Source organism: Anolis sagrei, chromosome Y (genome assembly GCF_037176765.1).
Source record: "Anolis sagrei isolate rAnoSag1 chromosome Y, rAnoSag1.mat, whole genome shotgun sequence".
Lineage (NCBI taxonomy): Eukaryota > Metazoa > Chordata > Lepidosauria > Squamata > Dactyloidae > Anolis > Anolis sagrei.
The window spans coordinates 64,287,906-64,302,448 of NC_090035.1; the positions used below are offsets into that span (position 1 = coordinate 64,287,906).

Here is a 14,543-nt window from a genome sequence, read left to right on the forward strand (position 1 = left end):
TGCTTAAAAGCTTCCAAAGAAGGAGCCTCCACCACACTCCGGGGCAGAGAGTTCCACTGCTGAACGGCTCTCACAGTCAGGAAGTTCTTCCTAATGTTCAGATGGAATCTTCTCTCTTGTAGTTTGAAGCCATTGTTCCGCGTCCTAGTCTCCAAGGAAGCAGAAAACAAGCTTGCTCCCTCCTCCCTGTGGCTTCCTCTCACATATTTATACGTGGATATCATATCTCCTCTCAGCCTTCTCTTCTTCAGGCTAAACATGCCCAGTTCCCTAAGCCGCTCCTCATAGGGCTTGTTCTCCAGACCCTTGATCATTTTAGTCGCCCTCCTCTGGACACATTCCAGCTTGTCAATGAATTGTGGTGCCCAGAATTGGACACAATATTCCAGATGTGGTCTAACCAAAGCAGAATAGAGGGGTAGCATTACTTCCTTAGATCTAGACACTATGCTCCTATTGATGCAGGCCAAAATCCCATTGGCTTTTTTTGCCGCCACATCACATTGTTGGCTCATGTTTAACTTGTTGTCCACGAGGACTCCAAGATCTTTTTCACACGTACTGCTCTCGAGCCAGGCGTCCCCCATTCTGTATCTTTGCATTTCATTTTTTCTGCCAAAGTGGAGTATCTTGCATTTGTCACTGTTGAACTTCATTTTGTTAGTTTTGGCCCATCTCTCTAATCTGTCAAGATCGTTTTGAATTCTGCTCCTGTCCTCTGGACTATTGGCTATCCCTCCCAATTTGGTGTCGTCTGCAAACTTGATGATCATGCCTTCTAGCCCTTCATCTAAGTCATTAATAAAGATGTTGAACAGCTAGAATGGAACACGGAGGAGGAAAAAATAAAGGAATGCATGATAAAGTGGGCCAAAAACATTGGGAGATCAATAGGATTGGCGGAATGGGAGAATATATGGACAAAGAAATTAAAATATACAAAAGCATACGACTTAAAAGAAAATTGGATTAAGCTATTTTACAGATGGCACTTAACACCACAAAAATTAGGGAAAATTTATAGTCACCTAAATAACAAATGTTGGAAGTGCGGAGAGATTGAAGGCACCCATTTTCACATGTGGTGGCAATGTAAAAAAGTTAAAGGCTATTGGAGGGGGATTCAAGAAAGATTACAAGACATTTTGAAGATAAAAATACCATTATCTCCAGAAGTATTCCTCTTAGGGATAACGGAAGAGACAATGGACCGAAACATGGACAAGCTTATATTTTTGGCCGTTACAGCAGCAAGAATCTGCCTCGCTAGATACTGGAGAAATGAGAAGATCCCGGAGATGGATGAATGGGAAATAAAACTTATGGAAGTAAAAAATATGGACAGACTAGGGTACTTAATTAAAAAATATAAAGGACAATTAGAAAACGAAACGGACTGGACACTAGTAGAGGAATATTTTAAAAAGAAATGATTCGGAACTAAAAATGGAAGGAAAGAAGATTCCACAGACCAAAGAAGAAGTAAAAGAACCGAAAGAGAAATTGAAGACGGGCAAGAAAGAAAAGGATGCCTCCCGCCAAAGACACCAGGAAGACAGACCGAAGGAAGAGGGGAACCTCATCTTGTGGCTCCTAACCCTTTTTAACACACTTATATATCTTTCCTGCACTTCTATCTAACCTCCTACTTTTATCTATACTCTATTACCTTCCCCCCCCCCCCTAACCAAGTCCCCAACCCTACCTTACCCACACTCTCTCCTCTCCTCCTTTTCACCTCTGTCCCCCATTGGTTTTATCTGCAACGATTTCTTTTAATTTTATGTATGGAAAATTGAATAAAGATTATATTTTTTTAAAAAAAATAAAGATGTTGAACAGGACCGGGCCCAGGACGGAACCCTGAGGCACTCCACTTGTCTCTTCTTTTTGCTTCTGGCTTTATGGATTTACCTATGCTCTTGTTTTCTTCCTTGTTTTCTAGATTAATGTTTATGTTTTGTTGCACAGCAAGTGGATCTTAGACATGTCCCATGCACTTGACTCGCAGACACGAGTAGAAATGAACAGAAAAATCTTTACTCCTTAATAGCAGAGATGAAACACAAACTTGCAATGTTGCATACAAAAACAAACAGTGCAAGAAACTTACATAGTCTTTGTAAGTAACACAAAATAAGGCATCTTCATCTTAATTCAAATGAGAAAGCAAAACATAAACCTTGAGCAAACAGCTATTCCACCATAGCCTCCTTTAGAGCAGCATAACGGCTTCTCTCCAACCTGCTCCTCAGAGCAGAGCCTTTGAGATTAGATCTCCTCAGAGAAAAGGCTCTCCAGAACTGTATTCTAAAAACCAATACAGTTATACCCTATCGGGTGTGGTCCAAGATTGCTGGTTGACCTACATTACCAGCTGCCCATAATAATTACCATCATAAGGTTTTTCTTCAACACACACACAAACTTGCTCCTGCTACAACTTACTGTAACATGTTTTAACTCTTATTTTTTGGATTTATATATTGCTTTTGGGAATTGCTATCTTTATTCACACTTTGATTTTTACCCTATTATTTGATTAAGGTGTCTTTGGCCCCTTCTTATATGAGTTTTATCAATAAACTGTTTATTATCACATCTGGTTTCCTGGCGAGTGCTGTGAGCAAGGTGAATTCCTGCTGAGGTGCAACAGAAACAATGACAAGGACCAGACTCAGCATAAAAAAAAGAACGAATGCCTAGTGCCTTGGAGTCATAAAGAGACAGAGGGATTCAGGAATCACACAGCATGCATTTACTTCTAGCAGATGGGCAAATCCAGGGGTTATCGACATGGACAAACATCCACATGTTTGTCCATGTCAATAACCCCTGGGAGAGAAAAGTTCAGAACAAAACCTCTGAAATCAACATCTGCCAGGGGACCAGTGCAATCATTATTATTATTCTTTGTCCATGTGCTTGGGGCAATGTTGTGCAACCACCTGAAAAATAAGCAGGAAAACAGAGCAGTTAGGACATCCTTTAGGTGCATAGGTGTTCTCCGATCTGAGTTCCATTTAAGGAATTGGGGAAAGTACTTTGGTTAATTAAGGTCTCAAAGTACAAGTACTCTGGTTCATTTCTTTTCTTCAGACTTCCACAACATTGAAAATGAGAATTCATCTGAATAGAAGATGATACCTGAGCTGTCATCATTGGAAGATGCTCCTGCCATGCTCTTCCTGGTTTTTATCATATTGCTTCTACCCCATGTGGCAGGCAAGGAGGCAACATCTCTTTGTCATCTGGAGAGATCCTATGCAGAAGGTTACTACCAAGATGGGGATCTTATTCTTGGAGGAGTGCTGTCGCTGTCTCAGCAAATTATTCCAAGGAGTAATTATAAAGATCATCCTAAGAAGGTTTCTCCTAACACGGTTAAAACATTGTAAGTATTTTGTTTCTTCTGTACATAAAATGGGAGGATAAAGAGAGATGGGATGGTGCCTGTTGACAGCAGGTTGTTCAAACTAGAAAATGTGCATAGGATTAGATTTGTTCTTAAGGTTTTCTTTGTCCAGGCTGTGGATGATTGAAACCGATTAGAAACCCTGGATACAAAGAGAGGTGTAGGGCAGCCAAAATGAATCTGGTAGAAACAACAATTTCAGCATGTGTTGCATGTTAATGGCTGCTTCTCCTTTGAAAATTCAGTATTCAATACTGCCATTAAAAGTGTAGGACCAGCCTCCAATTTGCATTCTGGAAATGTTACTGGAGTGCTTGGGAACTATGTGAAGAACTACTAGAAGTGTTTCTCAAACTTCCTAATGCCGCGACCCCTTAATACAGCTCCTTATGTTGTGGTGACCCTCAACCATAAAATTATTTTTGTTGCTACTTCACAACTGTAGTTTTGCTACTGTTATGGTATCTGATATGTAGGACAAATTTGGCACGGGTATCCAATATCCAAATTTGAATACTGGTGGGATGGGGGGGGGGGGGTTGATTTTCTCATTTGGGAGTTGTAGTTGGGGGGATTTATAGTTCATTTACAATCGAAGAGCATTCTAAACTCCAGCAATGATGGAATTGAGCCAAACTTGGCACACAGAACTCCCATGACTAACAGAAAACACTGGAATGGTCTGGTGGTGGTGAGTTTTGGAGCTGTAGTTCATCTACATCCAGAGAGCACTGTAGATTCAAACAATGATGGATCCGGACCAAACTTGGCACAAATCCACAATATGCCCAAATCAGTGGAATTTGGGGAAACAGACCTTGACATTTGGGAGTTGTAGTTGCTGGGATTTAAAGTTCACCTACAATCAAAGAGCATTCTGAACCCCACCAATGATAGAAGTGGGCCAAACTTCCCACACAGGACCCACATGACCAACAGAAAATACTGTGTTTTCTGATGGTCTTTGGTGACCCCTCTGACACTCACTTGCAACCCCACCAGGGGTCCCGACCCCCCACGTTGAGAAACTCTGATCAAGGTGGCCAATTGAAACCTTCACACTTAGCTCAGACAGACAAGAGTTCTTTCTCCCACACTGGACATTCCACAGATATATAAATCTTACTTGCCTAGTTTCCAACAGACCTCACAACCTCTGAGGGTGCCTGCCATAGATGTGGATGAAACATCAGGAGAGAATGCTTCTGCAACATGGCCATACAGCCCGGAAAACTGGCAGCAACCCAGTACTATTTCATCTTTTGATCCAAGTGGTGGAATGACCGGGAACAGTTCTGACTAAAGCATTTTCACTGTGTGTTGTACTGGGTAGTTTTTCATTGCAGAAATGTTTTGCTGTTCTCCCAACAGACTAATGTCAAAGAACTACCAGCAAGTCTTGGCACTTGTATTTGCTGTGGAGAAAATCAACAAGGATCCCCATTTCTTACCCAACATTTCACTGGGATTCCGGCTCTATGACAACAATTATAATGGAGGCCAAACCTATGAGAATGTCATTAGCCTTCTGTCTGAAAGGGACAAGCTCACTCTGATTCCTCCTCCTCTCTATGGATATGAGTCCTACTATGGTTATGGGCAGCCATCTTATAACATGATGGGCACAGAGGATGCAGAGAAGGTCACAATATTTCCCAACTACAATTGCCAAGGCCACAAGAAGATGGTGGCTGTCATTGGGGGGCTGACATCAGAGTCATCTGTGCAGATGGCCAACATGCTGGATGTCTACAAGTTACCACAGGTAAGAGTTCAGTAAATGTAAATCTCTGTTTAAATGATTCCAAGTGGACTTTCATGGAGATACTTTTAAAGGCGTCTCTTTATGCCAAAGATGGGCAGCCCATAGGATTCCAGATATTGTTGATTGAGAGTGGAAGTTGCAGTCCCACATCGGAAAGCATACATATTGCCCACTTTTGCTCTGCCATATATCCCTAAGCAATTTTGTTCCAAGCTATTTTCCTAATTTCTATATGCAGCGACTCCTTAATACAGCTCCTCATGTTGTGGTGACCCCCAACCATAACATTATTTTCATTGCTACTTCATAACTTAAATTTGGCACTGTTATGAATCGTAATGTAAATATCTGATATGCAGAATGTATTTCTAGTACCCAATACACCCAAATTTGAATACTGGTAGGGTTGGTTGGAGGGATTGATTTTTGTCATTGGGAGCTGTAGCTGGGATTTATAGTTAACCTACAATCAAAGAGCTTTCCAAATTTCACCAATGATGGAATTGAACCAATCTTGATACACAGAACTCCCATGACCAACAGAAAATACTGGCAGTGTGGACTCAGATAATCCAGTCAAAGAAGATATTGTGGATTATCTGCCTTGATATCCTGGGTTATATGGCCCTTAGATGATTACACTGCAGAAGGCCTTTTTGGGATGGCTTCTGGGTTCTTGGATTTCCTACCACAAAAAAAGAAATTAACTCTTTTGTTTCTTTGGACCAACTAAGGTATTTCAATTCAGTAAAGTTTGTGGCTTTTAAAATAAACTTTTTACTGGTGGGTAGTATCTGATGACTTTTATTTGTGTATTTTGAATTGCTTTATTTTTATTACCTAAGCATTTTATTGTTGGTAGTTTTTTTAGTGCTATTTATAGTGGTATCGTGCTAGGTAAATAAATGCTCCACACAGCTGCTGAAAATACAAAATAGGGGTAAGTAGATTTTTCAACTCTAGTGTGATGAAAATTTCTCTCTGTTTCACAAGGTCTTACAATTACTTCCTTATGCAAAAACTAGAGGTATAGCTTTCTAATCTATTGTCGCTTGTAAAATCTCAGACTTTTGGAGCAAGCTCTGGAAATCCTGTGATCTGCAATTCCTCTGAATGCACTTATTAAGAGCTTAGCACAGCGGGTTAAACCACCAGCTACAGAAAATCTTGCTGACTGGAAGGTTGGCAGTTCAAGCCATGGGTTGGGGTGAGTTCCCACCGCCAGCCCCATCTTCTGCTTTCCTAGTTATTCAAAACCAGCAATATGAGTAGATAAACAGGTATCTCTTTGGTGGGGAGGTAAAAGGCGCCCCTAAAAACATGCCGGCAATTCGATCAGGAAGGCGTCCGTGGACAACAGGCTCCTTGGCATGGAAAAATGGAACAATAGCACATCTCCATGGCAAAGTCGAGCACAGCCTCCAGATGCTGAGATGAAAAAGAGGGAAGCCTTGCCTCTGTCTATGTACTGTCTGTCTTTGTTACTTGTATAACGACATTGCATACTTGCCATGTATATTCTGTAATTTGCTCTGAATCCCCTCAGGGAGATAAAGCAGAATATAAATAAAGTATATTATTATTGTTTTGTTATTATTATTATTATTATTATTATTAATTACATTTATATCTCACCTTTCCTTTTATGCTCCTGTATGGTAGCCACAAGTCTCCTTCCTTTACTATTATTCTGAAAACAACTCTGTGAAGCACATCAGATGGAGAGTGTGTGACTGATCCAAGATACATGGTTCAATGGAGACTATTGTACTCCACCTCCTGGCCTAAAACCTAACCACAACTGGCTCTCTTGCTGAATTCTTGTTATAGTAATTTTGTTAAAGTATCTGAGAACTCTGTGTTTTCACAGATCAGTTATGGCTCCTCTGACCCTGTCTTAGGTGATCGAATCAAATTCCCCTCCATGTATCAGATATATCCAAGTGATGATCTTCAACTTGAAGGTGTCATTCAATTGCTTCTCCACTTTGGTTGGACTTGGATTGGACTTATGGTTGCTATATATGGCAGAAGTGAGAACTTTATCCATAATCTGGAAGATGAAATGCAGAAGAGTGGGGTCTGTCATGAATACGTAATTTTGTTCCGGGACCAGTTTAAATTTCTAATGGAATTGATGCAGAGAGAAAAAGAGTTGAGGAAGTCCTCAAGCAAAGTTGTCTTTGTCTATGGCGACAGCAAATTCCTCACCATCATACACAAACATTCTCACATCATATTGGCAGGAAAAGTGTGGCTAACCATGTCTAAATGGGAAAATGATATGTCTATCGATACAAAACCGTTCCCTGGTGCTTTGTCCTTTGGCTCTCAAAAGAAAGAGATTCCAGGATTCCAGTTTTTTCTGCAGTCTGTGACTCCGAATAAATATCCCAATGACATTTTCATTAAGAATTTCTGGAGTCAAGAATTTAATTGCAACTTGCCTCCTCCCTATTCACAGTTTAGGATATTTGGAGCTAAGTTGTGTACTGGAGAAGAGAAGCTGGATGTATCCCACTTTGAGGTTAACATGATCCCTCTGAGCTATAGTATCTGCAAAGCTGTGTTTGGGGTGGCTAAAGCATTGCACAATCTATCTGAAGGCAGGTCAGAGCATAAAAAAAGGAGACATAGCCTCAGACGTGGAAACATCCCTCACTGGCAGGTGAGTGCATTCTCTGCAACAATACCACTGTACTTCAGGGAAAGGAGGACCCCTATCCCTGAAGCCAGGGAGCCAGTGTGTTGAGGGATCTAGACCAGGGGTCCTCAAACTATAGCCCGGGGGGCGGATAGAGCCCTCCGAGGTCATTTACCTGGCCTTCGCTCAGGGTCAACCTAAGTCTGAAACGACTTGAAAACACACAATAAAAACAGCAACAATCCCATCTCATTGCCCAAAAGCAGGCCCATACTTCCCATTGAAATACTAATAAGTTTATACTTGTTAAAATTGTACTTCATTTTAATTATTGTATTGTTTTTAAGTGTGCATAGGAATTCATTCCTGCTTTTTTCAAATTATAATCCGGCCCTCCAACAGTTTGAGGGACTGTGACCTGGCCCTCTGCTTAAAAAGTTTGTGGATCCCTGATCTAGCAGTTTGTAGACACAGAAAATTTTGTTTATTTTGAAGCATGTTACCCCTTCCTTTGTGGGGGAAAAGGATTCCAGAATCTTTGACATGTAACAGCAATAAGAAACAAGACAGCCCTTGCCCTAAGATAGTGGTTCCCAATCTGTGGTCCGCAAGAACGAAAATACGGTCCATGGCCTCACCATTACTACACCATTGCCTCAAAACCACACAGCAACGAGAGTGACTAGTCTCACAAAAACTTCTTATAAGAGTTCATCACACTAGAGAAAAAAGTCCATTTAAAATCTGGTTTCTGCCTTCTGCAGAATTCTGGGGATTGTAGTTTAATTAGGCTGTTAAAGGCCCCTCCCTAAACTACTGACCCCAGAATTCTGCAGAAGGCTGAAGCTGGATTTTAAGTGGATTTTTCTCTCTAGTGTGATGAGGTCCATAGTACCGAGGTAATGGGGATGTCAGGAGGGGAGAGGCTGACTACCCACAAAAGATTACTACTATCACATCAGTTCTAGATGATTACAAACAGTTTTCTGCGGGCAAGCAGACGACGATCTATGATTTTTATTTTTTGGAGGGAAGGAAATTATTTTCCATCTTTTAGTACTTCTATAAAAATGTCAAGGTGAAACGTTAAGACAATTTGCTTAATATGCTGGATTTTCTACAATATATTTTCCCCTACTTTTTTGCTATTGCTCTAAGTCAGTGTTTCTCAACCTTCCTAATGCCATGACCCCTTAATACAGTTCCACATGTTGTGGTGACCCCCAACCATAAAATTATTTTCGTTGCTACTTCATAACTTTAATTTTGCTACTATTAGAAATCATAATGTAAATATCTGTTATACCTCCAAATTTGAACACTGGTGGGGTTGGGAGGGGGGATTGATTTTGTCATTTGGGAGTTGTAGTTGCTGAGATTTATAGTTAACCTACAATCAAAGAGTATTCTGAACGCCATCAACGATGGAACTGAACCAAACTTGGCACACAGAGCACCCATGACCAACAGAAAATACTGGAAAGGTTTGGTGGGCACTGACCTTGAATTTTGGAGTTGTAGTTCACCTACATCCAGATAGGACTGTGGACTCAAACAATGATGGATCTGAACCAAAATTGGCAGAAATACTCAACATGCCCAAATGTGAACACTAGTGGAGTTTGGGAGAAATAGACCTTGACATTTGGGACTTGTAGTTGCTGGGATTTATAGCTTACTTACAATCACAGCAGAAGGAGGGCTTTTGGTGGGAGGATTCGTCGTCTGTTTTCAAAAAGGAAGAGAAGGACAGACAAGAGAGATCTTCAGCCTTCTCTGCCAAAGAGGTTCCTAAGACCATCAGAAATATGTGTTTTCTGATGGTCTTTGGCGACCCCTCTGAAACCCTTCTCATGACCCCCACTCCAGGGGTCCCAACCCCCAGGTTGAGAAACGCTACTCTAAGTCTTCAACCAAAAACTCTGTTTTGGTTATTTCAACAAGGGTGGCATGACTGAATTCTTTAAATATCTACAGAGAAGTCACAGAAAGGAGGGCATACATTATCTGCTGCTCCAATGGTTAAGAGAAGGTATAAAGATTTTTAGTTACATGTATATTTTGATTGAAGTTTAGAAGGAACATATTGGTGGTAAGAGCAGTTCCATAATGGAGTCAATTGACTAGAGAGATGCTGGGTTCTCTTCTCCTGGATGCCTTCAAAACGGTTCTGGGCGGCTACCAGACAGTGAAACTCTAGAAGGATCTCTTCATCCAGAAAGATGTGGGATTTGAGAACCTAAGAGTTTTCTTCCAACCAAAAGTTGATGATGGCTTATGTTGGAGCATGTAAAAATCAGTTGGCGAGTGTGTTAACTGAAAAATGCAAAGCTCAAAGTTGGCTGGTTGGGCCATATTGAGAAGCTAGCTGAGCGTAGGAATTTTGGCAACAGTTACATGAGTAAGTTTTCTGTGCAGGAGCTTGCCAAGACAGTTTGTATTTTTGCTTTTTGGCTGCTGAAAGAAGATCCTTGGATACCTAAGGACCATTTGAATCTCTCTCAAAGGATATTGTATGAGTCAAAGCAACTGTTCTCATGACTGTATATATGTTGCTCTGCATAACAAAGAGTAAACACTTTATTCTTTACTGATCATCTGCGTGGCATATTTTTTCTCTAGCAAGACAGTGTGCGGATTGCTAAAGATGTGAACTATGCATGATTTTCGTTTTGCCACAGTTTAGTCATTACAGCATGCTCTCACATTCTCTGTTGTGTTCAGATCCACAGTGTCCTTAAGAAAACACATTTCAACAACAGTGCTGTTGAGGATGCCTTTTTAAATGGGACTGGAGAATTGGCAATGTATGATATTTTAAATTGGATCCAGCTTGATAATGGCTCCTTGGTCAGTGTGAACGTTGGGGAAGTCACTCTCCATTCCACAAAAAACTATAGTATCGCCATTAATGAAAAGATGACTTTATGGAATGGCAAATTCATCCAGGTGAGATGTTTCCAAGAAAATCTCCATTAGACTTTGAGGAAGGAGGTTATTTTAAAATTACAATGTAATGTCATTCACCCAAAAAAAATGGGTCTAAGAGTGGGGAACAATGTTAAAGTGATTAAAATAATACTAGATACACAAATATATAAACATTATTGGATTTTAAAATCCTCTACCAGCAGGACACACAATGTGGTGATACAAATAAGTTAAATTTCTCTAGGAAATAAAATATTTTGAGTTGACACTGGAAAGTACAGTATACATCAGTGGTAGCCAAAATGTATAGCTAAAGAAGGAATTGCAAATTGCAAATGCGATAAAAGGGGCTTTTCTATTGTGCCTTCATAAGAACTTCTCTTATCAAAACCACTCAGAAAAAAAGTGTTGGTCCGGGAGCAGTTTTAATGTTAAAGATTTATTTATTTTGTGTCAAAATCATTGCATACAGAAGTATAAAACTGATAAAAATAGAAAGAGCACAAGTGATTAAATAATTTTTGACCAAAACTGGGCAACAGCAACCGCATTATCTGTAACTTTAAACAATTCTTCCTTTGTACATGAGCCAGGGGATTGTGGACAACCATTCAGGTGTGGGGTTGTTTGTTCTGCCCCATAGCCGCACAAAGTGGAGGATCCTTCTAGGTACTGCTATTTTGCCAGGTTGTTTTTTGATCTGCCCACTATACTTCTGAGTCTGTTCAGGAACTTCCAATTTGCTCATTCTTGGTTTGCCCTTGGAGACAGACCCTTGTGAGGAGCCATCCAATTGGGATTTCTTGGTTTAGCTGCCCAGAGGGATGCTCTTGCTCTTGCTGGGAGTACGTTAAGAGGAGTGGTGGTTCTTATGAAGCATTTCCTTGATTTGAGTCTACTGGGAAGAGGCTGATAGCCATGCAGTGGATGGCTTTCACAGTGTTCAACCTTATTTCTCTCACAGTTAGCAGCAACTTCCCGTCAGAGGTGGTGGACAATGCCAGCTAGCTTGTAGAGTCTATCAACAGGTGTAGGTTTGAGACATCCTGTTTTTATTCTGAATGTTTTGTTCAGTGCTATGTTCACCTGCTCGTCTGGACAGACTTGTGTCAAACAAGGCAGCCATACTTAGCATTTGAGCAAGACCAGGCCAGGGTGATGTTCTTATTTTGGGTCCACTTCCTATGTGCTGCCAGTAAGTTTCCACAGGATGTTATTTATTTACTATTTATTTACTACACTTTTATCTCGCCCTTTTCAGCCCGAAGGCGACTCAGGGTGGCAAACAGACTGGCAATATTAGATGCCAAACACACATAAATACATCATTTAAAACAGGTTAAATCACATAATAAAATTCATAATAAAACAATGTATTGTCGAAGGCTTTCATGGCCGGAATCACTGGGTTGTTGTAGGTTTTTCGTCAGGAGAGAATGCCTCTAGATCATGGCCATATAGCCCGAAAAATCTACAACAACCCATAATAAAACAGTTTAAAACTAAAAAAAAAAAATCAATGATTTTCGGGTTAAAATCCATGTCCATTTGCATCGTTAAGCCATTCCATATTCATTCACAATACTGGGTTATCTGGTAATTGTTATCTGGTTATTGTGCTTGGTGTTCATGCAGTGTTCCCTAAATGTTCATGCTTGATCTAAGGTGACACCAAGATATTTACGATGGTAACAATGTCTCTTGACTTTCCCAGGTAACTTTCAACGTTCCATAGGTGGAAAGCACACCCTTGTGTCTTGGCAAGGCTAGGCTTCAGCTGGTTATCTTTCTAGTAGCTGAAGAGGAGGCTCTTTCTGGGGGACACGGAAAGAGCCTCCTTGAAGATTGAGTAAATACAGTAGGGCATCCCCGTTTCTTGTAAACGGCTAATCTTTCTAAACCCAAAAGCATTGCTTTTAAACATGTTTAGGATGAAAAGCATTGTTTATATATTTTTGATAACTTGTTAATATTGAATCTGTATAGCCACCTCATTCTGTGTGCAGCAATAAATGCTTACCTGGATTCCACAAGATGCCTTTAAAGGCCAACCCAAAGTGTTGCTTCCAGTGTACTGAATGCCCTAAAGGAGCAATATCCAACCAGTCAGGTAGGCATTACTAGAGAGCGCTACAATTGGGCTTGGTCCCCATGTAAGCCGCCCCGAGTCCCTTCAGAGAGATGGTGGTGGGATACAAAAATAGTTATTGTTATTATTATTACAATTCCCACCAAATAACATGACAAAGAAGACATGACACAGTTTCATACATAGATGTGATATGTAATTGTGAATATCTCAGCCAAGGGAAATGTGCAAAGACAAAAGGTCAAACATGCATGTAGCTGTGGGGGGGGGGGGGGGGGGGGTTTGAGGGGCTTCAGACCCCCCTCCCAAATTCTCAGGGTGGTCCATGAGAAGGCCTTACTGGTACATTATTAAACTGTTATGTTTATTCATATCATGATCTGATCACCATGATCAATATATCCCATATGCATGGGGGTATTGGGATAATGATACAAAAGATTTGCTAGGGTAGATCCTCAGCCCACCTCCCTGAAATCAAACTCAGCCCCCCTCCCCAAATCAAAATCCTGGCTACAGGTCTGGGTCAAATGTTATCTGATTTGTTTCTTTTAGATATGGATTTCTGTATGAAGTGCAAAGAGGACTTCTATCCAAACAAAGCAAGAAATAAGTGTATACTCAAAAGCATCACTTTTCTATCCTACACAGAACCTTTGGGAATAGTTTCAGTGTCTATTGCTCTATATTCCTTCCTCCTTTCTGCCTTGGTACTTGCAATGTTCATTAAGCACAGGGATTCTGCCATAGTCAAAGCCAACAATCGACATCTCAGCTATATCCTCCTCTCTTCCCTCATGCTGTGTTTCCTCTGTTCTTTGCTCTTCATTGGTCAACCAAGGAAAATGACCTGCCTTCTTCGACAGACAGCCTTTGGGATCATTTTCTCTGTCTCTCTTGCTACCATCTTGGCCAAAACCATTACCGTGGTTCTGGCCTTCAAGGCCACAAAACCAGGCAGCGGTACACGGAAATGGCTGAGACCTAGACTTTCATATTTCTTTATAATGGTCTGTTCTCTTATTCAGGCTGTCATTTGCATTGTGTGGTTGGGAACCTCCCCTCCATTCCCAGATGCTGATTTCTACTCAGAGCCTGGACACATCATCCTGGAGTGCAATGAAAGCTCACCTGCTGCACTCTACTCCATTCTGGGCTACATGGGTCTCTTGGCTTTGGTGAGCTTCATTGTGGCTTTCCTTGCCAGGAAGCTCCCTGACAGGTTCAATGAAGCCAAGTTCATCACTTTCAGCATGTTGGTTTTCTGCACTGTCTGGATGGCCTTCATCCCAACATACCTCAGCACTAAGGGGAAATATATGGTGGCTGTGGAGATCTTCTCTATTTTGACCTCTGGAGTTGGGTTACTTGGCTGCATCTTTCTACCTAAGTCTTATGTCATTCTACTGCATCTAGATAGGAACCAAAAAGTGCAAATAACTAGCAAATATTTCCACAAATAATAAAGAGAAATGGATCTGAAACATTCTGATTTAGTAATGAAGTTCAAGTGGGGAAAGAGGTTCAAATAATGTGAATTGTTAAGTTACATTCAAATCTTGACAGTTATGGTGGTGAAGCTTTTAAAATGTTCTCTGTATTTTTTTCAAATTCTTCAAAATGTGTTTCATTGTTTTATTGCTGTTGAGACTTCTTCTGCACATTTAATTGAATTAAAATATGGATCTCCTGCTATAAG

At 40.7% G+C, this 14,543-nt stretch overlaps 1 protein-coding gene across 1 annotated transcript; it reads left to right on the forward strand.

The window, feature by feature from the left end:
* The first annotated feature begins 4,790 nt into the window (after positions 1-4,790).
* Positions 4,791-14,307, forward strand: LOC137095648 (vomeronasal type-2 receptor 26-like). Its single transcript, XM_067462410.1, has 4 exons — positions 4,791-5,180; positions 10,549-10,773; positions 12,742-12,865; positions 13,400-14,307. The coding sequence occupies exons 1-4, from the start codon at positions 4,791-4,793 to the stop codon at positions 14,305-14,307; spliced, it is 1,647 nt and encodes a 548-aa protein (XP_067318511.1).
* Positions 14,308-14,543: the final 236 nt, after the last annotated feature.

Excerpts from the sequence above, each read along its gene's own strand:
- LOC137095648 (XM_067462410.1), top strand. The coding sequence starts at position 4,791 with ATGTCAAAGAACTACCAGCAAGTCTTGGCACTTGTATTTGCTGTGGAG. Across the intron at positions 10,774-12,741 it reads GGAATGGCAAATTCATCCAG|CCACCTCATTCTGTGTGCAG; the intron begins GTGAGATGTTTC and ends GAATCTGTATAG. Across the intron at positions 12,866-13,399 it reads AGCAATATCCAACCAGTCAG|ATATGGATTTCTGTATGAAG; the intron begins GTAGGCATTACT and ends TGTTTCTTTTAG.